Genomic DNA, 26281 nt, shown 5'->3' with positions numbered 1-26281 from the left:
GTCGTTTTCATGACTGTACCATCGTCGCTTGGATGTCCAGCGATCAAGTGATGTGCCGTCTTTCCGTCTCCGATTTTGTGTCTCTCCCTCCTGCTCCGATTATTCGTATTTTTGGTTGGTCTTTGTGTTTTTCCTTTATTTTTGCAGGTTGCTGGTCTTGTTCGTGTCTGTTGGATCGTCTTCGTTGTTGTTTGTTTGTGTTGGATCCAACGGTTTGTTTGTTTTGTTGTGTTGTGGTTGTGCGTTGAGGATGTGTTCTGTCAAGGGACTAGGGTCGAGGCTGTTTTAGTTCTCCCTCAGCCCTTTACTGTTTCACTGCTCTGCAATTTTGTTTTGATTGTGTTTGCTTTGATGTGTTTGTGTTTTAGGTGTTGTGCTCTTTCTAGGGTCTAGGGTCGAGGTTGTTTAGATCTCCCTCAGCCTCTTGGTGATTTTATGTATTGTCTATGTTTGTTTTGTTGTGTTTGTGTTTTAGGTGTTGTGTTCCATCAAGGGGTTAGGGTCGAGGCTTTCTAGATCTCCCATAGGCTTTTGGTGTTTCACTTCTTTCTCAAGGTCGGCCTCTGATAGTTGCTGGGGCAGTGTTTTGTCGGTAATGCTGTTTCGTTCCTTCGGAGCCTAGCCACTGGAGGCCTCCTGCTCTTGGATTTGGATTAGGTTGCTTGGTTGTTGTCGCTCGAAAGAGCAAGGTGTGCAGATGCTTCATGTTGACGGAGTAGTCGTTTGTTGCACCTTTAGCCTTCCTACTCGCTCAGTTGCCGACGGCTGCATATCCTTCATGATCAATCCTCCTTATTCGCAACTCCCGGATCGTTCGTCGTCGTAAGGATCGTGGTGGGTTTGTTGTTGTCTAGTTGAGGGTTAGGGCGTGCGCCTGTCTATTCGGGTGGTGGTGATGCAGGATGATTTGGGTGCTTGTTTTGAGTTTGTGTTCGAGCTGGTTCGCTTTGTGCGACTATTCCGCCTTTTCTCTGTCTTTGGATTTTGGCATCGGGTTCTTGGTGGGTCGAGGTTTTTGACAGGTTAAGGTGTCTGCTCTGGTGGTTCATGAGTTGAGGAGTGCCTTTTTGCCTTGTGTCGGGAGTCTTGTGGGCCGATCGCTTTTGATTCGAGGTCGGGAGCAAGTTTTGTGACTCAGGTCTCTTAGGATGTTGTGATGTCTCCTCCGATAGGTCGGAACTTGAGTGGTGGTTGAAGCTGAGCGTCTTGAAGCAAAATCTTTATTGGGTGCTTAATTGTCCACTGTTGGTGGTGTTGGTTCTTTGAAGAGCTTTTGTTAGGGGATTCGACATTTTGAGGGTGTTGGTGGTTTTTCTTTGGGGTTTTTTTTGGTGTTTTTATTTTCTCTTTTGGGTGTAATACTTGGGATTTAATCCCCTTATATTTATATATATATATATATAGGGGGCATATCACATGAGAATGATAGTTATATGTGAGAATGATAGGAATAAATGGTGGCCATTGGATTTAAAGGAATGGTTAAGATTAAATCATTACTTAAAGTCATGTGCCATTTGTTTCTCACTCCTTTTAATTTCCAGTTCTGTCTTCTACTTTTTTCCTTTTACTCTTCATCGTTCCCAACTCCTTGCTACAACCGTGTTCCCCTTCCTCTCACCACAAAGAGGGTCGCCAGGATGGAAACCTCGGCCCTTCAATCAATATCCACTCAGATCCGATTATATTTCTTTAGATTTAAACATTATTATAGTTCCTTAAAAAAACATTATTATAGTATTTTACTTTTCCAGACCTTGCTTAATTTGCTCCTTTTCAATTCCTAATTGATTGCAGATGAATACAACATATTGAAATTGAAGTAGAAAAAAATTCAAACCCTAAATCCCAAAAAGAAGTCAAGCAATTAGAAAAAAAAATAGATTGAAATTGACATGAAAAAATTTCAACACAAAATCCCAAAATCCCAAAAAATAAAAAATCAAAATATTAAAAATAAGAATGGCAAGAGAGAGAGAGAGAAACATAGAAACCAGAACAAATCACAAGGAAGCTAGATGAAGGAATGAAAACTAGAAGTCTAGAACAGCAACCCTGAAGAAAGGGAGAAGAAACATAACTGATAGGCATTGAAGGAAGGAATGATACGCGTGTAGGAATAAGGCGCGTGAATGATGATAGTTGAGTGAGAGAATAGTCACGTAAGGTATGACTCATTAAGTAATGATTTAATCTTAACCATTCCTTTTAATCTAATGGCCACCATTTATTCCTATCATTCTCACGTATAACTACCATTCTCATGTGATATATATATATATGGGATTTGCTAGAACACACCCACTAGTTTTTATGTGGGAGTGTTTTAGCAAAGCTACACCTTAGGGTGTATTTAACCACTTTTTAGTTATTCACTTGCTAAAATACTCCTTCTAAAAAGTAAGTGAGTGTATCCTAGCAAACCTCTATAGGATTTGCTAGAACACACCCACTAGTTTTTGTTAGAAGGTGTGTTATAGCAACATACACCTTAAGGTGTATTTATTAACTTTTTAGTTATAACTTGCTAAAACACTCCCACATAAAAACTAGTGTGTGTTCTAGCAAACCCCTATATATATATATATATATATATATATATATATATATATATATATATATATATAATATTTTGCCATTCAAAAAAAAAAAAAAGATAAAGTTACATTTAATTGACCATGGCTGAAAACATGTCGTAAAAGATAGATTCCGACGTTAGAAATTGTTTGCCCTTGTGACTTATTTTAAGATATGAATTTATTAATGAATAATTTGATTTTTATTATAAACAAATTCATAGAGGAATAAGAGTATCCTAGTGGGAAGCCGACATATGAAGTACTTTCAAACTTATTTTTATGAGTTGAGTACTTATATTAAAAGACATCAAGCTTCGAGTTTATTAAAAGGAAAAAAAAATATATTCAAATTAATAGAGTATCTAACTTGGGAATCATCTTTCTCAAGGTGAGAAAAACATAAAAAGATGGTTGAATTGTATTGACTTTTTTTTTAACTTTTTCTAAGTGTTTCCGCTGATCAAAGTTTAAAGATCATGTTCAGAGTCTGATGCAGAGTTGTGAATGGAATGGTTAAGGTCAACACGCACGCGCGCGCGCGCACACACACACACAGAGGGAGAGAGAGATTTATAGTAGTTTCTCTCATAAACCGAGAGTAGTCTAGTCCCCTTAACTTCCAAGGGATTTTCACTATAATCACTAAGATTACAAATGATCAAGCACACAATAAAGAAAATTTCAATGTTCAAGCACACAAGCAAGAGATTTTTAATGCTCAATCACAACTGAAAGAGACTTCTCACAATCTAACTTAATCAAATAAAATATTGTTTGGTTTTACACTTAATATACAATCAGAGGTGTAAACAAATACAAAACAAAGTAGACTATAAGACTTAAGAAATTTGGCTGCATAGTATTCAATACTAAATGTTGTGAGCCTTTTAGCAAACAGTTCATGTACTCTACAATAGATGATTGTGTTGATTTCCTCTAATTTAGGGTTTGAATGAAAATGAGGAGGATGGTTAATGTTGTAGGTTGTTTGTGTGGTTGGAGAAGAATGAGACGTTGATGCTTATGAGAATGACAAGACGACTGTGTCTGGATGAGATTATGACATAACATCTTGTACCCTGATGTTCTCAGAAGCTGGTTCAGATGATGTGGGAATGGCTTCTGATGGTATGGCTTTTGACAAAGGTTCAACAGTTGTTTGGGTGGTGACTTCTGAGACAGTTTCTTGTCTGATCTTAAAGTCTGTTTGAGAAGAAAAACATTTGATACTCAAAAAAAGCTCTGAAGACTAAGAATATGATCTGAAGTAAGATCAACAAAATCTCAAAGCTCTGATCAGAAGTTGCATGAAGCCAAATAGATTGATGGAAGCAAGTTCTGATGAAAGAACACTCTGAAGGACACGTCATTGGTCAACACTCTGATGCACACGTCATAGTCAATTCTGATGGGCTCTGATCAGTTTTGTGTTCTTCTAAGAGACGTTGCTTTCAAAGTTCTGATACCCAATTTGTCTTCTTCTAACCACGTGCAGAAACAAACAAGGTTTTCAAATGACAAAAAAGTGCAACGGATCATTTCAAAAGAAGCAAAGGAAACAACGAATACAATTCAACGAAATTATCCATTAGAGGCAAAACTTTCAAACTTAATATAAGCTTCTTAAGAAAGAATTACTACTTCTCTAGCACTTTTTCAAACCACTATTATATTCTCTTCTCCTATTTAAGGACCATGAGCGTTTGAAGAATATGAGGGACTTCACGAAATTAAATTGTGTCAATACTCTGTTGAATTTTATAACACACAAGCAATTAGAAAAATTCTTACAAACTTTTAATCTTAAAATTTCTTAAGTGTCAGAAGTCTGTTGTGCATTAAATTAGTTTACCACTCTTTGAGTATTAAAGTGTAAACACATTCAAATTTATTTATAAACTCTGATTGTAAAAGTCCTGTTGTGTGAGACCAGAAAATCTTAGACTTGTGTGGCTAAGTAATTGTAATTGTGTGAATATAGTGGGAAATCTTTGGAAGTGCAAGTGGGGTGAACTAACCTCATATTGTGGGGTGAATCAAGATAATTGTTTGTATTGTTCTCTTCTCTAAAATTTAATTCCTCCTTTTCTGTTTTTCTCACCTTCATTTTCAAAACAAAATTTGTTTTTGTGGATTCCTTAAAGGATAATGTTTGATAGACACTCTTTTCTCCATACAAACATTGTACCACCCATACATGAGAGTGTGTGAGAGACAATAAATAGGAGTTTTTTGTGTGTGTGCGGACCACATGAACACATGTCACAATTGTGTGTGGATGTACAGCCACCTAAGGTGGTCTATGTATCACTACTCTTCCTTAAATCATGCTCTTGTTAGGAGAGTTATTAGCTAGACCCGTAAATATAATATTGCAACTTGAAAAACCAGCTGGTTATCACCGAGTTATCCACAAGACATACCTCAAAGTCAAAGACCAAACAGTCAATGATTCACATTTAAGCTGGTTTGTACTTTGCTTTACTGACAAAGGAATCCAAGAATTGAGAAAAAGAACCAAAAGTAAATAATAAAGCAAATATAATATTTGCACAGTGTAGACGATAGAAGCTTTTACCCACTTCTCTCCAAGTCTCATAATTATCATCACCTTTTATTTATACTCTTATTTATACCAACACAGTCCCACTTCATATATTTTCCACTGTTTCTAATCTTAGAACTTTGTTAACAAATTAAACCAGCTAGAACAGAAAGAAAATCCCAGAAATATTTGTGTTTTCAATACAAAATGGCTAGAGTAGGAGGCATTGTTGTTTGTCTCCTAATTGTTATCATGGATGTTGCAGCTGGTATTCTTGGCTTTGAGGCAGAAATAGCACAAAACAAGGTATGTATGCTTGAATCCAACATTTTGGAATATATTTTACATATTATAATTTTTTGTTCTGAAATAATTAATAACAAGGTATCTATGTAAAACTTCAATAGTACTTTTTTATTTTCAACAAAACAGGTTAAGCATTTGAAGGTGTGGATATTTGAGTGTAGAGAACCAAGTCATGATGCCTTCATGTTGGGGTTGGGTGCAGCAGTGCTATTGGGACTATCACATGTTTTAGCCAATTTGTTAGGTGGATGCAATTGTGTTTGTTCTCAACAGGAATTTGAGAAGGCTTCCTCCCATAGACAACTCTCAGTACTTTGCCTTATTTTAACCTGGTAATATATCTCTGCCTCTCCTGTCCTGCTTTGGAATAACAAAACTAGTTAGGTATCTTTGCTATACTTTTTTTTTTTTTTTTGAGTTAATAGTGTTTTAGCTCTGTAATATAGGTCATTTCCGGTTTTCCCCTGTAAAATATTTTATTTGGATTTCGTCCTTGTAATTTGAAGATTATTTGGTTTTAAACCTTCAAATAATTTGTACTTTGCAAACTCTACTAAGCTGACCTATTAGACTACGTACCATAGTTTTATTCAGAAACATACATGTATGTTAAATTAAAGAATTACTCAAATAGTACTTTTTTTAATTGGGGAGTTCATAATAAATTATAACACCTAAATGTATTTTGATCCAATAACTAAATGTAACTGATACAATATATGTAATTTTAGATCCAAATAATCATTCACTAAATATCTAATTTCCCTTTTGATTGTGTTGTTGATCAGGGTTGTAGTGGCTGTTGGATTGTCCATGCTGGTGATAGGGGCTATGTCAAACAACAGGTCAAAGGATTCTTGTGGTTTCTCACACCATCACTTTCTGTCCATTGGTGGAATTTCATGTTTTGTTCATGGTCTCTTCTCTGTCATATATTACATTGTTACCACTGCCTCCATGGATTAGTATTTTGCAAGATGATAACAACTAGAATTCACTTGTTCATGTTTTTAGTGCTTTTGGAGTGTGACTTGCAATATTGTAGTGTTAGATAATATGTTAATGGAACTTTTGTTGTAATTGGGCCAAGGATAATCTACTATGATTTACTGTTAATTCTCTTTGTTACTACTTCATCCGGTCACATTTATAGACTAAATACATTAGGTATTCAATAAACCTAAAAAATAGTTTTTTGCTTATAAATGTGATCAGATGGAGTATATTTTAGTACACTTCCTTAGATACAGAAATCAAAGGCAATTTATAGAACACATTTGTGTATTTTTTTTTTCTTTGGAAAGTAACAATAAATAGAGGAATGGCCTAAGAACAAGATGACTAGACCAACAACCAAACCAGAGAATACATAGCATTAGTAAAACCTACTGTTCACCTTCTCAGTCTCATACCAGTAGCATAATATGTTACATTACATCACATATATACCAATTTTACATTTGTAATACTATATTGCTACTCCATTGCCATATCCCTCATCAATTTAGGATCAATACAAGTTTCACATGCATAACATATCAGAAGAATCATGTTCAAGCACCTCTTCAATTTTGCATCAGTAGCTTCCTTTTCTTCACAGATTTATAGCTGCTAATAACCAATCAAAAGTTTAAAATAATATTAAAATAGTTTTTTTTTATATAATTTTGATTGATTATCAACCATAAACACAATATGTATGATGCAAGAATTGCTGATTACTTCTTCCTTTCGTAACAAAATCACTTACATTCATGACTAAAAGTTATCCTCATCATCATCATCAGAGCTAGAATAATCTACTCTCCGATCCGCAATAGCCGGAAACAATCGCCTATGAAGATCAGAAGGCGGCGGCGGCTGTGGTGACTCTGGATGATGACGTGTATCCGGAGAAGATGGCACCACCACTGACGGAGCCTCTTTCTTCCAAGAACCCTTCATAGACTTCAATGCAGCTTCTTTAACCTCTTTACAAACCTTATCCAATATTATCAAGAAGTCACGCACAATCAAAAACAAACGCAACCCTTCATCTTTCCCTGCATTCCCATGAAAATAATCCGCCGTACTCTTAACCAACAACATTATCTTCTTTTCTTCCTCAACAAGCCACGTCACCTCACCTTTCGCATGTTCCATAAACTTTTCTACACAACTTTGAAACTCACTGTCTTCTTCCAAATTCTTAAGATCAGTGTTCAAAAACTCCTGAGTCTTAATCAACGAGTGACCGAGTTTTGAAACCGCGCTACTCAATGCATCACCGTCTATTAATGCTGCTTTTTTAACATCTTCAAGTTCATTGCTTAAGCTTGAAACTACTTGAAGTCCAAGGCTACGATAGTGTTCTTCTGAATCTTCGTTTTCATAATCGACATCCACTGTTCCTATGCTTGAAACGCTTCTGCTTGCTCTTTCGGTTCTCACTGCTCTTATTCCTTCTGAACGTATAATTTCTTGAACCACAAAGTGTAATAGCGTTGTCTTTCCGTCTGTTCCTTTTACGTCGGAAAGTTTTAAAAGTGTGTCGAGTCTGAATGCTTGAGCGCCTCCACGGTAGGTTCCGTCATTCATGCGGTTGCCGGTTTTGAGTACTGCTTCAAGCAGTTTTAAGAACAACCTGCTTTTTCTCAGTTCGTCACAAGCAACCTGTCATTTCGATGAAATGGAATGATTAACCATAATCATATTCATATGTTTACAGCACCTTAATTATAAGTGCATGGTTCTGAATTGTGGTTACTTCGCAGCTGCAGTTATGCTGCGAAGTTTGATATCACGTAAAAATGCATACAAATGCGACCAATGAAGAGACCTCTAAAACTTTTATATTGCAGCCGAATTGTGGTTATTGACTGCAATTTAAAAAACTATGGTACAAGTAATATATTGAAATTTGTTTAGGACCTTTTGCTTTTCATGTCTCCTTCTTTGTTAGAAAAGATTTGTACAATGACTTGCCTCATTTAGGATACATCCCATCGTAAATTATGTTTGATGATATACTATTGCAATCATAATCCTTAAAATAGTTTTGCATAAGAGTACAAACATTATGATTCAAATTAAAGTTTGACTGATTACCTCTAATGTTGCGAAGGATTCCCTGATGCTTGAGGCCTCTTCTCGAAGAATAAACATGAACATGAGAGTTTCAAGACGTTTGAAAGCGAATGGAATGTCAACCAATACTTTGAGAAACCTCTCTGCTGGGCCTAGTTGAGATAGTTCTCCAGAGAATAACCTCAGTTTCAGTTCCTCTTCTTGTGTCGGTGCCATTTTCAACAACGTTTGGATAAGCTCCGCAGGAATCTCGTTACCTGTTTCAATCAATTATACTCCGTAATGAGTTTGGGCTTGAAATTTGCAAATCTTAATCCCAGGGAAATGGTAAAAAGATATACATGTTTTTGAATTTTTCTAGTACTATAGTTTTAAAATTGACTGTTTCGTGGTATAGTTTTAAATTGCGGTCCGCAGCCACAATTGCTGCAGTTGCAGCTGCAATATAACGATTTTAGAGGTCTCTGCGATTGCAATCACGGCTGCATCGCCAGCATTTATCTCGATTTTGCTGCACCATTAAGGTTCACTGTGTAACCAACCGCAACCGCAATTTAGAACCAGAGGAACAACTTTATGAATCTAACTCCAATATGAACCTAACATACTCATCAAAATATTATTTATCGTAGTGAAAGTATATCATGTTACCTTCATTAAGTGCATCAATAACTTCTGCTGTTGTCACATTCAGAGCACGCAAAAGAATTGATAAATTCTGTGCTTTCTTTGGGTCAATAATCTGAATATATTGTACAGAAGTATCTACAGAAGGTGAATCTTTTCTACGTTCGTTTTTGTTCTGGTTGGTGCCAAATAAAGACTCCATCATTTCTTCATTGAACCTGATAAGTAGTCATAAAGGTTAGTGCAACGTTATTGAGACATGTTTGGATAAATAGTTTGATTGAACGCTAATAGTATAACAGCTTATCATGTAATTAAGTGCTTATGTATAAGTTAATTTTATAACAAAAAGATAAAATAAAGTGAGAGTTTTTTTTGTAAGCTATAAGTTTCTTTCATAAGCTATCCCGAAGAGCTTGAGAAATAAGAGGAAAACAGCTAATAGACAGATTCATAAGCTGTTTCCGTAAGTTTTTCCATACAGTATCACAAGTGTTTGCGTCAACAAATCAGCTCAAACAAGTCAATCCAAACATGTCTGTGTTTTACTGAAATTTTGGTATTCGACAGAGTTAGTATTCTTACACAAATGACCCTGCATTGATCTCATGCCACACCATTGATTGATCAGGTTTTGCATTAACCTTGTCCCAGAAAAATGGCTTTAGTTTAGGCTTTGGAGCATCACCACCTTCATCTGAACTTCCTTGATTTAGTGGTCCATGAGGCGTAACTTGGTTTTTACCAGCCATTGGCTTGGGAGGAGCAGGTGGTGGATGACCGCCTTTTGGTGGCGGTGGAGGACGAGGCGCAAGAGGAGGTGGTCGTGGAGGAGGAAGTGGAGGTGGACCAGGGGGTGGAGGGGCAGGTTTTCCGGAAGAAGTTCCTGCTATTTGTTCTCCCATTTCTCCTGATGTTGTTGCTGTTTCAACTAGCGATATATTGTTATTATCTCCGGCCTTCATCGACGAATTTCCAACAATAGATGGATTCTTTCCTTTGTTAATAGTAACACCAGATTCTTCTGTATTAGCATTTCCCATATGGACAACCTTCTGTGGACCTGAAATAATAAGTAAAATATGTTGCTTATAAATATGTGAGATTCTATTACTATAGTTTCTAAATATATCGAAATTATTATAAAGATATCTTGAATGTGTCTTCTGTTTAGTAATTTCAAGGACTAAACTAACTGACAAAAGACACACTTGAGAAACAAATTAACTAAAGAAATACACATTCCAACATCAAACCAACTATCGAAAACACATGTGGAAATATGTTTTGTAATTACGACGCTTTCAGGATCTATAGTGACATCATTTTACATATCCAAAGATCAAAATGGTTATTCAATAAGTGAATAACCATTTTGAGATCTGGAATTGTACAACATTGTTCAGTTAGTCCTTCGAATAAAATAACAGAAATTGTAAATCATCTGTTATTTTAGTCCTAACTTTGCCAACTTTCCGAATTTGTCCTAACTTTGCCAACTTTCCGAATTTGTCCATGAAGTTAACAATCAGATTGATCCTCAATATTTAACAATTTTGGGACTAATTTGATGTATATATACTAGGCCAACGTAAAAAACATGAACATATATAAACATACCTCCAGAATAATCATTCGAGGTTAATACGAGCAAAGGTCCGTCATCTTTTTTAACTTTACTGCTTTTAGCCTCGCGATAACAAAGCGCAAATGCTATCAAGATTATGATTCCTGATATACATGCAGCCAAAATAATTGCTTCCTTCCTTCTGTGTTGATTGTTAAAAGAAGGTGAAGGAGTTGGAGCACTTGTTATAGGTTTAAAAATTTGAAAAGGATTAACCGGTTGATGCGGTGGAGGTGGAGACGGCCCAGACTTATCTGGAGTGAGTGGTAAAAACTCAACTCCAGTACTCGGAACAGGAGTAGGTGATGGTGACGAAGAACTTGCCAGTGTTGGTGGATGAGTACTCGGAGCAGGAGTAGGTGACGGTGATGAAGAACTTGCTGGTGTTGATAGATGAATTGGCGATACCAATGAATGCCTAGGGGATGGACCATTAGCACTAGGACTCGGTGACATTGGTGATATATTAGATAAATAATCACGTGGTGACTCGGCAATTGAATTTGTTCCATGACGACGACGACGATGATGATCGTTTCTAGAATGTTTGGTTAGCAAGTATCTTGAAGAATAAAGCTTGTCACTGCTTCTTTCCACATCATTGTTCTCCTCTATCAATTCTTTCCTGCAACGTTTCCACACATTCTCTGCCTGTATCAACCAAATGAGAGAATGGCACTATTCAATATACCTCAAAAAAATTAACTAATATGTCCCATGATTCCCTTTGACAAATTTCTATGTGTATATGTACCAAAGTTTACTTGGAATTTTATTCTATCACTGTCATGTTTCATCATTTATTTTAAGCATGCATTAAGAAACAAAGACATCGTAAATTAAAGCAAATTTCACAATTACTTATACAAACAGCTACTCAACATCCTTGGTCAAATAATCTCAAGAGACGGAGTTCAAAACCTCTCCGGAAAGAACCTAAATTAGTCATTACAACCTAAGCATCACATAACATATATGAGGTACACTAAGTCAGTTGAATACACTTTTAAGATTTATAAAGCACAAACAAATACACAGAATTATCAACCAGACTTGATTTGCACCCAGGAAATTAGCCAATAACAACTAGTAAAATCAAACATAAGAATATAACATGATGAAATTCGCAATATCCATTTAGAATGCTAATTACAAATCTGATATACAATACAACCAGTATGGTATTGAGAAGGTCGGTATAACATGACTCTCTCATAAGAAAAGAAACCAAGTTTGCTTCCTAAAGTTGGCCATTTGAGAGGTAACCTAACTCGTGTGGAGAATAATAAAAAAAAGTCCCGCCGAAGGGTCAATGATTAGTCTCATAGCATATCTAAAGAGCCTAAGCCGTGGATATCATCAATAACATCGTTCGATGCCTGTTGGGGTCAAAAGCCCTAACTACGGTGATTTTTTTTTCCGATGAATTTGCGGTGGATTAATATAAAAGAAAAACCTATGAAATACATAAATGTACCTGTTTTCCATAAATAATGAAAGATAAAAAAGATGCATCTTCTATACAAAGCTCATCTTCCTTCCCCTCTGAGCCCCCTTGAGCCAAAGCACAAAGGAGGATGACATAAATAACCGCACAACCGGTTCTTGTCAATTCCATTATTGCTTCTAAATTCACCAACCCAACCCAATAATTCCTTGTTCATGTCTCATTGAACTTTTTTAATTCCTTTAATTTTCAAAAAACCCGTATATATGTGTACAACAATATCCAAACTTTTAAATTTCCAAAATCCCACGAAGTTGCAAATCTCACGGGATCTTAGAAACTAAAAATTCTTGTTGCAATAATGTTGATACAATACAATAATAATGATAGGGAAAGATTAAGAACAACAATAGATATGAATATTTGATATTTGATATTTTATATATAATGTAACGCTACAAACGTTACGTGGGAGATGAAAACCAATTCATGCAAAGGTGGTATTAACAAAACAAGGGTTTTCTTAATTAATATTTTTGTTGTTGTAATATTTGTAGGAATTATTGATTTACAATAGGAGTTGAATCAAGAATTTGTGTTGTGTTGTGTTGTTGAGAAATTGAAACAATTCGAAAGTTTGTATGATGTGCTGGGTTTGGAGGGAGGGGGGCATCAGAGGAGAGAGAAAAACAACGATATGCATTGAAAAAATTCTTAAAAGGGACATGGGGAGGACAATGTGGGGACACCCATGTCTTGGAACCTTATTTTGCTTTCCTACCCCCCAAAACTTGTGTTTTTACCATGCTTTCATAACATTTGTTTCTTTTTTTATTTATGGCCCTTGCACTTAACTTATAATTCTAAATTATTTCTTTGGTCAAATTATATTGTCGATTAGAAGAAAAAAAATAATTTTTTTTGTCTAATAGTTAGAATTCATCTTTTTTTAAGGTGAATAAGTGGGGTGTTTGGGGTTCGAACACCGATCCCTAGAAGAAAAAAAATGATTTTTTTTGTCTAATAGTTAGAATTCATCTTTTTTTAAGGTGAATAAGTGGGGTGTCTGGGGTTCGAACACCGATTCCTACATATAATAATGTATGTCTCTACCAATGAGTTATACTATCTTTATAAATATTGAACTTGTTATTTTTGAACAAATCTTCATAACTTTTTATTTGTACATAACTCTGACTTTTATTATTCTTTTTATGTAAACCCTCAATTCTCTTATGTTTTCTCAATGAAAAGAAAAAAAAAAAATCATGCATGTAGAAGCTCTTTTGAGTTCTTGTTCCTTTTAATTAATTGATTGATGATGAGGGGTGAGGTGATGAACCACCGTTTTAGATGTTTTATTAATGGATGAGAGGATATACTAAAACTAATAATTTTTTCATTCATTTCTTTGATGATTATTACATTCACTACGATCTACAAATTGACATATTCTTAACAAACTAACATTCATTGTAAAAGATCTATTTAGATCTTCTAGAAAGCAATGAATCATCATCTAAAATATATAATGCAACTTAGATAGCGTTTTCCTTTTCGAGCAATGATATATCTCTAGAAAAATTATATCAAGAATTCTTCAAGAATAAAGAGCAGTCAATCACAATGCCCTATTTGCCACAATTCAAGGAGATGTGGCTGAAAAATAGGAAGTGAACAAATAAATCATGCAATTAAAACTCGTCAAGTTGTGTGTCTTGAAAAATTCGATGCTATTTTTCTAGACAAATAACATTTTCTTTTTCTTAACTCATTACATTTCATTGGTCTTGCACAAACACTTATCCTCAAGGTGGTAATTGAAAGTTCACATAATCCTGTTACAAGTAAAATAAAATAAAACAAATAAAAGTTCACATAAACATATTATCAGTGTCAAGACAGACACTAACATATTCTTTTTTTCTTTTGAAGGAGACACTAACATATTCGTCGTCTTTTTGCTTTTATTGGAAGAAAAATGTGAGATCCAAACACAATATTCTTTATATAAAGTCAAATTAGGATTTTCTTTAGTGCCCAATATTTTTCCTATTTTTTTAATATAATTTAATTAATTAACTAATATTATAAAATAATGTCATAAATTCAACTCAAAATACTTTTTCCTATTTTTCCTATTTATTTAATATTTTTCCTATATTTTTTCCCTCCCTCAAAAAACTCAAAATAAACTCCTCAGAGAAGCTTTAGGATTTAAGGTGTTTAAAACTTTGTAATAAACTCTATAACAAACAGCCATTATTTCACTGCCTTTTTTGAAATTATAACCATTCATATGAATATTCATTTGCAAAGCATTAAATAAATGCTTATCAGTTAAAGATAGGCTTAGGTTAGGAGCTATTTCAAAATAAACCGGGCCATGACAAAGGCTGGTTTCAATAACAGCAGCAAGAGATTGTTTGAAATTATTACATCTACCATCTCTGACATATGCCATAAGACTAGTATTTAATCCAAGCAGAGTTAAAGGTTTAATAGCAATTTGTATTAAGCCAACATGAATAAAATTATATTCTTTAAAAGATTCTAAATCTTTTTTCTTTAATAAATATATAGTCTGAGTATTATCAGAAACTTGAACCGTTTGTTCTATAGTCTTAACTGCAAATCTAGACATTATGTCGAACATTCCAACTTTATAAATTTGTTTTGAAGGAACAGATGGGATAACCCATTTATTCAATTTTTCCAAATTTTTTGGATATTCGATTAATTCTTGATTTTTCATCAGACTATTCTGATTCTGATCTTGCTCAGGATCTTCCATAATTAAATTAGGCAAACAGTGTTATGGTTAGTCAAAATACTAAGTGAATACAAAATATACAAGGCTTTCTTATGCTTTTATTACCAAGTAAATCAAACAATAAAAACTTTCTAAAAGTCTTTGTAAACATTACTGTTTGACTATCAACCCGAAGGGATAGAAGGATTTCTCCCAAAACAAAGTCTTCAAACTATTTATGGCAAAAATTCGAGTTTAAAATGACCTTTCCTAAATATTTCCTCCTCAGGAAAAAGAGGTGTGGTCGAAAACAAGAACACCAGAGTAGTCCCAAAATTTGTTTTGTTTAATTAAAAAGGTAATCTAAGCATAAAAATTTCTTTAATATTTAGTTTCAACTGAGTATTTGACTAAACCATAACAAAAGTTTAGCCTCTAATTGTCATTAAAATTAGAGAAAAGAGTGTACCTGAATTGTCAAGGATATTAAAGGCGATGATACCAAAATTGAAAGGAAGCGGAAGCAGTAAGCAACAAAAGTGAAAGGAAGCGGAAGCAGTAAGCAAGTTATAAATATACAAAGAAACTTTTATATAAAAAGATGAGAGATTACAAAAAGAAATTCTAAACTGAGAAAAGAAACGCGTGCCTTCGAATGAAGACTAACCTCCCTTATATAGGGAATTATGGTTCACTATTTGAACCGGTAAAAGGCTACTGTTTATTCCGGTAGCTAGTTAACCTAATTATTACAAAACGATAAAATCACTGTTTAAGCCGGGTGTGCTGTGGGCCCCATCGTCACTTTCACAATGATGACAAAAAACTTTTACAAAATTCAAAAAGCAAAAGCAAAAGAAAAAGCTAAAGGTAAAGCTGATAATGACTAAAGCTAAAGCGGAAAATGACACGGATAATGACATTTTTGTCCAAAGAAAGATTCTTTCTAAGAACGACACTAGATTTGTCCTTGATGATATACTTTGGTGACTTAGTTTTCCCCCATTATTTGGTTACATGTGCTATCATGGAATTCCAATATCTTCAAATGTAGGTTCTACAGGCTGTGATTCTCCTGCAATATCTTCTTCAAAATCTTTTGATTCTAAGGACGAAGTAGACAATCTATCTTCATTAGAAGCTGCCTTTGAAGGAAAGGAACCAAAAAATTGTTTCTTCATATAATCTAAAACTCTGATCATAATTTGATCTTCAGTTTCTTGAGGATATTTTCTTTGATAATAATTTTTTACTTCATCTATAGAGAAGTTTTGAGAGCTTTGCTCCCTTTCATTTTTTGTTTCATCTATTTTAATAGTATTAGTAATATTTAAAGCTATTGTTTTAATATCTTCGGGACTCATTTTAATCCACCATTTGTAGAAGAAGTTCCTATGTAACACGGGAATATTATTCTTATCTTTAGAGATATTAATTGACCATCTCCAAATCCAAGGGATCTGAAATTTACTAAAAAATAGACATGGACATTGTCCAGTAATCATTTTACACGAGGCTACCTTTGTAATTAAAGGACTTTTATCACACCAAGAAGTATACAAATTTTGTATACTTTCTGGCAAAATCTCAAGTGATGGTCCAAATTTTAGCCACCAATCATAAAATCAATTTGGTATTGGTTTTTCAACTATTTCAGGATTAATAGAGAAGAACCACGAATGTTTATTCTTAGGGTTCTGATAATAGAAAGGTTGAGTAAAAGCTTGGATATAATCCCAATAATTGAAGTAAATATATTTACCTTCAACAATTTTTATAGCCTTTTCTCCATTTGGATTAAGACCCCATTCTTTTGGCAACAAAATTTTGTTGACATGACATTTTGAAAAGTTTATAAAACTTTCGGGGTTATTATTTTGGTAATGGTGGGTAATGGTTACTGATTCAGTAACTGTCAATAATATTTCTAGATTTGGTCTAGATTTTCCAAAAAGTCCAGGATATCCTCTAGATTCAAGATATTGCTTTTATTGACCACCCATCATTATTGGTTAAAGATAAATCCTCTTCATCAATATACATGATGGTTTCCGTGACAAGATTTTCAAAAAATTCAGAAACCCGCTCTTGAGGAGATTCCTCAACTGCAACTTGTTTATAAGATATTATCTTATTTGTAGAATATGAAGAAGATGCTTCATCCTTTTTAGGATGCAAAGGCAGTTGCCTTTCTTTATTGTATTTCACAGTTGTCCAATCCCCTATTAGAGGAATGTTTGACTCTGGTTGAGGTAACATATTGTTACTCCCATATCCACGACCATGGTCATATTGACCACGACCTCTGCCCTTATAAGGGGTTGCCATTTACCCTTCAAAAATTCACGAGTTAAGTAATCAGCAAGGGAATTATTTTCACCTTTAATATATTGAATATCAAATTCAAAAGCAGATAATTGTGCTTGCCATCCTGCAAAAATTTGTTTTGCAACCAGACTTTTAACATCTTTTTCAATAATTGATTTAGCAGAACTACAATCAATTCTAAGCAAGAACTTTTGATTTAACAAGTCACTTTGAAATTTAGAAATACAATTTATTATAGAAAGCATTTCTTTCTTAATAGTAGAATATTTGGATTGAGTGGAATTCCACTTTCTAGGGGTAAAACGAACTAATACTTCTTTGTTATTGTCAGGAATTACTTGTTTAAGAATTCCTCCATAACCTAAATTAGAAGCATCAGTTTCAACAATCTTAAAATATTTAGGATTGGCTAAAGGTAAACATTTTACTTTGTTCTTTATTCTTTGAACAGCATGAGTATGTTCATCTGTCCAAGGTTTAGGATTAGTCCTTAATCAATTATATAAAATAGTTGTATCTTTAGACAAATATTCATAGTAGTTTGAAATATAATTTAGGCTACCTAAGAATCTTTGTAATTGTTTTTTGTCTATAATGATATCAGGAAATTTAGAAGTAAATTCAATACTTCTTTGGATAGGAATGATAGTTCCTCTATCAATTTCATGACCCAGAAATCTAATTCTAGTCTGGAATAATTTTATTTTTGGGGCAGAAACAACTAACCCACTATGTTTGATAACATCTTTAAAAAAAATTAAATGTTTAAAATGTTGATCTATAGTTTTAGAAAAGACTAAAACATCATCAATGTAGACAATTATAAATTCAGAGTATGAATTAAATATATCATTCATAATATTTTGAAATTTAGAAGGGGCATTTTTAAGCCCAAACGGCAAGACAATCCACTCAAAGTGTCCAAAGGGGACTGTAAAAGCAGTTTTATATCTGTCAGATTCTTTAATCTGAATCTGCCAATACCCAGATTTCATATCAAATTTTGAAAATATTAGGGCAGTAGATAATCTATCTAACAAATCCTTTTTGTTAGAAATTGGATATCTAATCCTTTTTAACACCTTATTAAGAGGTTTATAGTTTATAACTAATCTGGGAACTCCACGTTCCTTTTTAGCAGCATTGTTGACATAATAGGCAGTACAACTCCAAGGAGATTTAGAATTTCTAATCAGTCCTTTATCTAAGAGACTTTGAATCTCTTTTTTACATAAATCAAGATATTCTTGATTCATCTGAGCCGGTCAAATTACTAATACTTGTATTCAAGAAGGTTTAGCTTTATGTAATGACATAAAACTAAAAACCCAATTGAAAAAACAAAAGCTGACTGAAAAACACCAATTAGGTGAATTATGTGAACAATTTGCTTTTGATCTGGGAAAGCCTCCTAGTAATAAGACTAAGGACAAAGGAAAACTTCTTAAAGATAAAACTAATAAAAGTCAGAGAAATTCTCACAAGTATTCTAATAAGAAAAAGCGCAGAAAAGATTATTCTAAGAATAGACCTAGAGAAAAAATTTCTAAATCCGATAGGAAAAGAAAAGCTAATAAGCTTAATATTACTTGCCACAAATGTGGAAAAGTTGGGCATTATGCTAACCAATATTGGACTAAAAAAGCCCTAAATGAAATTGAGGATGAAAATCTTCGTACCCAATTAGAAAAAGTTCTTTTAATTAATTTTGACTCTGAATCAGATATTTCTGATGATAATATAGAAGTTATTAATGAATCATCTTCAGATGAAGAAAGATCTTCTTCAGACAATAATAATTGTCAATGTAGTGATGAAATTGATTACTGGAAATCAATTGTCGAAATGAATGGCCTAAATGTTCTCACTACTGAACATGATGAAGCTTAAAAACCTTTAGAATCTATTTCAGATAATAATCTGAAAAGAAAAATGATATAATTTATAAGATAATTCTAAAAAGGAAGCTCCCCAAATCATAGAGGCTCCTTATAAAATTAGTGAAGTTTTATCTAGATTTCAAGAATCTAATATTAGAGAAACACCTGTCTCTACCACTGATTTAAAAAGAGAAATAAATCTCTTAAAATCTGAGATATCTCAGATCAAAAAGGATAATAATATATTATCCCATAGAATCAGTATTTTGGAAAATTCCAAAGTTAAAGAAGTAGGTAACTCTAATGAAGATATCCCTGATATCCCTTCGAGTTCTAGTGAGACCTATTTAAATCTTTTGCATAGGGTCACTTCTCAAAAATGGTTCATAAAAATCACTTTAGTTGTTAATAAAAATTTTGTTTTAAAAAATGAGATTGCTTTAGTTGATAGTGGTGCAGATCTTAACTGCATTCAAGAAGGGATTATCCCTACTAAATATTTTTCTAAAACTACTCAATCTCTTACCCAAGCTGGTGGATATAAACTCCAAGTTAATTACAAACTTTCTAATACTTATATTTGTAACCAAAATATTTGTTTACCTACTCATTTCATTTTAGTTAAAAATTTAACTCATAGAATTATATTAGGAACTCCTTTTTTGCATAATATTATGCCTATTACTAATATTGATCAAAGGGGAATTACTACCTTTATTAATAATCAAAAAATTATTTTTGAATTTATTTCTGATCCTCACACTAGGACGTTAAATGAAGTTAAAGACCTTCTTCTTAAAAAAGAAAAACAATTATGTTTTATCAAAGAAGAAATTAGTTTTTTAAATATCAATGATCAGCTTGATAAAGAAGAAATTAAAAGACAAATTAAGTCTTTAGAACTTCAATTTCGTAATGAAATTTGTAATGATATACCCAATTCTTTTTGGGATAGGAATAAACATGTTATTTCTTTACCTTATGAGGATAATTTTAATGAAAATCAAATCCCTACTAAAGCCAGACCGGCTCAGATGAATCAAGAATATCTTTATTTATGTAAAAAAAGATTCAAAGTCTCTTAGATAAAGGACTGATTAGAAATTCTAAATTTCCTTGGAGTTGTACTGCCTTTTATGTCAACAATGCTGCTGAAAAGGAACGTGGAGTTCCCAGATTAGTTATAAACTATAAACCTCTTAATAAGGTGTTAAAATGGATTAGATATCCAATTCCTAACAAAAAGGATTTGTTAGATAGATTATCTACTGCCCTAATATTTTCAAAATTTGATATGAAATCTGGGTATTGGCATATTCAAATTAAAGAATCTGACAAATATAAAACTGCTTTTACTGTCCCCTTTGGACACTTTGAGTGGATTGTCTTGCCTTTTGGGCTTAAAAATGCCCCTTCTGAATTTCAAAATATTATGAATGATATATTTAATTCATACTCTGAATTTATAATTGTCTACATTGATGATGTTTTAATCTTTCCTAAAACTATAGATCAACATTTTAAACATTTAAATTTTTTTAAAGATGTTATCAAACGTAGTGGGTTAGTTGTTTCTACCCCAAAAATGAAATTATTCCAGACTAGAATTAGATTTTTGGGTCATGAAATTGATAGAGGAACTATCATTCCTATCCAAAGAAGTATTGAATTTGCTTCTAAATGTAACGCCCAATTTGAAAGTGTCTAGAATATTCAAATGTGCGCTAAAACTGATAACTGGATACATTAATAATACAATACAGAAACGACATCATGTCGAGAGTTTAGATACAACGACATCCAAAGTCATATGTTACATTATTACACACCAAAGTTTGCCAAACAAGTCTAGTTACACATGTTCATAACAAGACATCTCATAATATAACATATGCATCAACTATTCCAACACCAAGTTGGTTCCACGCAACACGATCAATCCAAAGCTTTTTCTTTACCTTTTCCACTAGAGACCTGTGAACCTGAACAAATAAGGAGAGGGATGAGACATAATGTCTCAGTGAGTTCTATCTAATCCCTAGGCTAGTGACAACCTTGGGGAAAACCTACGGTTATCACGTGTCTACTTTATAACCTGACGGTTGATTATACGTGTGTGGGCAAGCTTACCTAGACGGTAGTGCATGCTAGAACCGTCTTAGGATCATCGTATAAAAAGGCTTCACTATCATCTTTCATGTCAAGGCGATCAAGGGGAAACTAAGATCGCTATACCAAGATACTCTATTGTATCAAGGCCAAAGCTAACATTCATGACACGTCTCTATACCGAACGAACAAGAAAACCTAAACCCGTCGTCGGTAACCTTCATAGTTTACTCAAGTCTAACATATTAACATACATAATCATATTCATTAAGTTAGGGTTAGCGTTGAAAAATACACTATCTGAAATCAATTTTACGGAAAGCCCCAAGGTGGAGTAAACCCGAGCACAATCCCTATCTAACCGATGAAAACATATCTAAGGTAACAACGGTACTCCCTCTATGTCGTACGGGCCCTTCATGTGAAGTCTGTCCTGTTTCACCTAATGAAAACCCCTTGAGATCAACCTAATGTGAATCACAAGCAGCACGACAACTACGTCTTTATTATACTAACATAGTGAATAGAATAAACTAATCGCATCAAAACTCATCATAACTATGTTCTAAAATGATGTTCTATTCTCGACAACTATGTCGAGGCTCTATGTTTCCTCCCATGTCTATTTCATCTCTAACCCATCATGATTCAAGTAAAATTCTCTTATGCCATTCTTGATAAATTATGTTAAGTTTGCCATGATCTTTGATTCAAGAATCGTTTGATGTTATGTGCATTGCCTAGATGTAGTTTTAGGGTTATAAAGTTATAATACGATGAAAGAAAGACCTCGGAACGCACCACCGACCCTACATTAAGCCAACAAGCCAAAAAGCATGCTGGCCAAAATAGAGGGTTTCGCTATTAGCGACCCTGGGGCGAGTTTCTTGGCAAAATTTCGCTATTAGCGAAATAATTTCGCTAATAGCGAGTTTCTTCGGGTCTGTGGTGCTGATTTTGCAATTTTTGACCCAAAACTCATTCTAATGGTTCCTGCAATGCACCAAAACATCCAGCAACATATAAAAACAATACTAAACATATTCCATGGAAAATTTAACAAGTAATCATCAAGATTAGGCTTAGGGTACCAAAAATAAAACTAATAAAATTTGGCACAAAACATAACTTCCTCACTAAGAAAACTCAAATCAAAGGAAGGTTAACTAACTAGGAACTCACCTTGTACCAAAGGAAGTGATATTCTAGTGTTTCTATGCTCAAACCAAAACCCTAAGATGAGAAGATCAAAAGAAGAAAGCTTGCATCATTTCTCTTAGTTGTTTTCCATCAAGAATCATTCAATCTTCACATAGATGCTTGCCTTAGAGATAACACAAAGAGAGAATAAATTGAAGGGAGATTGAGGCCGATTTTCTAGAGTGGGAAGAGAGCTAAAAGTCTTGGAAAAATCTAGAGAGAGAAAGCTTAAGAAACAATGAATATTTTGGGTCCTAAAACCCTTAAATACTCCTCACGCTCAATTACAAAATCGTCCCTAATCTCAGACACGCGCATTCTATCGTTAACAGGTATTACTTCACAACATAAAAGAACGGGGTATTACACTAAATTTCCTGATATCATTATAGACAAAAAACAATTACAAAGATTCTTAGGTAGCCTAAATTATATTTCAGACTACTATGAATATTTGTCTAAAGATACAACTATTTTATATAATAGATTAAGGACTAATCCTAAACCTTGGACAGATGAACATACTCATGCTGTTCAAAGAATAAAGAACAAAGTAAAATGTTTACCTTGTTTATCTTTAGCCAATCCTAAATATTTTAAGATTTTTGAAACTGATGCTTCTAATTTCGGTTATGGAGGAATTCTTAAACAAGTAATTCATGACAATAACAAAGAAGTCTTAGTTCGTTTTACCTCTGGAAAGTGGAATTCCACTCAATCCAAATATTATACTATTAAGAAAGAAATGCTTTCTATAATAAATTGTATTTCTAAATTTCAAAGTGACTTGTTAAATCAAAAGTTCTTGCTTAGAATTGATTGTAGTTCTGCTAAATCAATTGTTGAAAAAGATGTTAAAAATCTGGTTGCAAAACAAATTTTTGCAGGATGACAAGCACAATTATCTGCTATTGAATTCGATATTCAATATATTAAAGGTGAAAATAATTCCCTTACTGATTACTTAACTTGTGAATTTTTGCAGGGTGAATGACAACCCCTTATAGGGGCAGAGGTCGTGGTCAATATGGCCATGGTCGTGGATATGGGAGTAACAATATGTTACCTCAACCAGAGTCAAACATTCCTCTAATAGGGGATTAGACAACTGTGAAATACAATAAAGACAGGCAAGTGCCTTTGCATCCTAAAAAGGATGAAGCATCTTCTTCATCTTCTATAAATAAGATAATATCTTATAAACAAGTTGCAGTTGAGGAATCTCCTCAAGAGCGGGTTTCTGAATTTTTTGAAAATCCTATCACAGAAACCATCATGTATATTGATGATGAGGATTTATCTTTAACCAATAATGATGGGTGGTCAATAAAAGCAAGATATCTTGAATCCAGAGGATATCCTGGACTTTTTGGAAAATCTAGACCAAATCTAGAAATATTATTGACAGTTACTGAATCAGTAACCATTACCCACCATTACTAAAATAATAACCACGAAAGTTTTATAAACTTTTCAAAATGTCATATCAACAAAATTTTGTTGCCAAAAGAATGGGGTCTTAATCCAAATGGAGAAAAGGCTATAAAAATTGCTGAAGGTAAATATATTTACTTCAATTATTGGGATTATATCCAAGCTTTTACTCAAGCTTTCTATTATCAGAACTGAAGGTGAGAAAAACATAAGAAGGGGGGGGGGGGGTTGAATTGTGTTTTGGAAAATTCTTCTTTTCTCCTAAAAACTGAACACACTGGTCAGAAGCTAAGTGAGACAGCTTCTGAAGTGATAATCAGAATCTAAATGCAGCGGAATAAAACAGAGAGAGAGAAGAAGAACGACACAAAGCAATTATACTGGTTCCTTCCACAATCCGGAAGTAGTCCAGTCCCCCTTGCACTTCCAAGGAGATTTCAATAAGAGTAATATCTGATTACAATTGCTCAAGCACACCTGCAAGAGACTTCCTTTGCTCAAGCACACTTTGCAAGAGTCTTCCATTGCTCAAGAACACAATCAAGAGACTTCCCTGCTTAAGCACAACTGCAAGAGACTTCTAACTAAACAAAATTACACAGAAAATTGTTTAAGGTTGAACACTTGATATACAATCAGAGGTGCTCACAATACAAATCAGATACAGACTCAATAACTTAAGAATTTCTAAGCTGAAACTTTGAGACACAGAAATTCCAAGTGAATGCAGAACAATTTCAGCAGAGGTTTGGCACTTGTAAAAATGTTGTGAGTCTTTCGTTCAGCATTGCTAATTCTCTAAGTCTTCACTCCTTTATATAGAGGTGTGAAAGAGACGTTGTGAAATTGCCAGCACATCAAAGAGTCGTTGTTGAAGCTTGATCTTTCACCAATGATCTTTTGCCTGATTTGGTTGTTGTCCTATGAAGAACTAATTTGAAATCCATTCCTTATCCAAAGGAACATCTATGCAGGCGAAGCTGTATTCTGGAGCTGTTATCTTGTCTTGTAGCGTGGACACAAAACAGAGTAGTGGAGAAGGTGGTTGTACAGTTCGTACAAAGTACAATGTCAACGCTTTCGTCCAAAATTGCAAGCACATGTCTTCAAACACCTTTGAAATAACCGTTGCAAAATTCCACTGATCTTTTGTTGTCCTTTGATGAATTTCGATCCATGACACAACTCTTGAATCCTTGAATTTCTCAAATTCAGTTGATCTTCAGCTTCTGGTGAAATGGCTTCTGATGAGGCAGCTTCTGATGATGCTGCTTCTGATAACGCAGCTTCTGATAACGCAGCTTCTGATGATGCAACTTCTGGACCTCATGTCTTCAGTAGCACTATTCTTCAGGAGCACTTTACTAACTTCAGGAGCGGCTTTACTTCAGGAGCGCTTATTCTCTACAGGAGCAAGTTGCCTTTAGGAGCGACTAAGCTTCAATTTTGTTGATTCCTTTTGCTCTTTATTTGCTCATTCAGAACCAATAAATGATGTAACTTTTTAATTATGGTCCTGTACACTTGAACAAATATTAGCTAGTCCAATTTACAATTTTTAATACCTTGTTATCATCAAAACTTTTTAAGGTTCATTGTTAAACACATTTTTTTCCAACAAGAACCCTATGAATAAACATTCGTGGTTCTTCTCTATTAATCCTGAAATAGTAGAAAAACCTATACCAAATTGGTTTTATGATTGGTGGCTAAAATTTGGACCATCACTTGAGATTTTGCCAGAAAGTATACAAAATTTGTATACTTCTTGGTGTGATAAAAGTCTTTTAATTACAAAGGTAGCCTCGTGTAAAATGATTACTGGACAATGTCCATGTCTATTCTTTAGTAAATTTCAGATCCCTTGGATTTAGAGATGGTCAATTAATATCTCTAAAGATAAGAATAATATTCCCGTGTTACAGAGGAACTTCTTCTACAAATGGTGGACAAAAATGAGTCCCGGAGATATTAAAGCAATAGCTTTAAATATTACTAATACTATTAAAATAGATGAAATAAAAAATGAAAAGGAGCAAAGCTCTCAAAACTTCTCTATAGATGAAGTAAAAAATTATTATCAAAGAAAATATCATCAAGAAACTAAAGATCAAATTATTATCAGAGTTTTAGATTATATGAAGAAACAATTTTTTGGTTCCTTTCCTTCAAAGGCAGCTTCTAATGAAGATAGAATGTCTACTTCGTCCTTAGAATCAAAAGATTTTGAAGAAGATATTACAGGAGAATCACAGCCTGTAGAACCTACATTTGAAGATATTTGGGATTCCATGGTAGCACATGTAACCAAATAATGGGGGAAAACTAAGTCACCAAAGTATATCATCAAGGACAAATCTAGTGTCGTTTTTAGAAAGAAT

At 33.8% G+C, this 26281-nt stretch overlaps 2 protein-coding genes and 2 pseudogenes across 3 annotated transcripts; 2 read left to right on the top strand and 2 right to left on the bottom strand.

Moving 5' to 3' along the window:
• The first annotated feature begins 5029 nt into the window (after positions 1–5029).
• LOC146929651 (protein VASCULATURE COMPLEXITY AND CONNECTIVITY-like) lies at positions 5030–6546 on the top strand. Its single transcript, XM_085701451.1, has 3 exons — positions 5030–5430; positions 5557–5762; positions 6219–6546. Exons 1-3 carry the CDS (start codon positions 5332–5334, stop codon positions 6394–6396), a joined length of 483 nt encoding a protein of 160 aa, XP_085557577.1. The 5' UTR covers positions 5030–5331; the 3' UTR covers positions 6397–6546.
• Positions 6547–6772: 226 nt separating this feature from the next.
• On the bottom strand, positions 6773–12905 carry LOC146929650 (formin-like protein 3). Of its 2 annotated transcripts, none has more exons than XM_085701450.1 (7): positions 12228–12905; positions 10744–11401; positions 9709–10186; positions 9148–9341; positions 8518–8753; positions 7181–8082; positions 6773–7041 (listed from the first exon to the last, which is right to left on the bottom strand). In XM_085701450.1, the coding sequence occupies exons 1-6, from the start codon at positions 12366–12368 to the stop codon at positions 7189–7191; spliced, it is 2601 nt and encodes an 866-aa protein (XP_085557576.1). In that variant the 5' UTR covers positions 12369–12905; the 3' UTR covers positions 6773–7041; positions 7181–7188. The 2 variants fall into 2 exon arrangements, with proteins under 2 accessions (XP_085557576.1, XP_085557575.1); XM_085701449.1 differs by having other exon boundaries at positions 6773–7038; positions 12228–12904.
• A 3450-nt stretch (positions 12906–16355) lies between these two features.
• On the bottom strand, positions 16356–17431 carry LOC146929649 (uncharacterized; annotated as a pseudogene).
• Positions 17432–23456: 6025 nt separating this feature from the next.
• On the top strand, positions 23457–26215 carry LOC146929648 (uncharacterized; annotated as a pseudogene).
• The last annotated feature ends 66 nt before the right edge of the window (positions 26216–26281 follow it).

Source organism: Medicago sativa, chromosome 4 (genome assembly GCF_051527215.1).
Source record: "Medicago sativa cultivar Bolivia chromosome 4, Bolivia_mono, whole genome shotgun sequence".
In the NCBI taxonomy this organism is placed as follows: domain Eukaryota; kingdom Viridiplantae; phylum Streptophyta; class Magnoliopsida; order Fabales; family Fabaceae; genus Medicago; species Medicago sativa.
The sequence above is the reverse complement of the archived record's forward strand: the minus strand, read 5'-3'. Positions and strand labels throughout refer to the sequence as shown.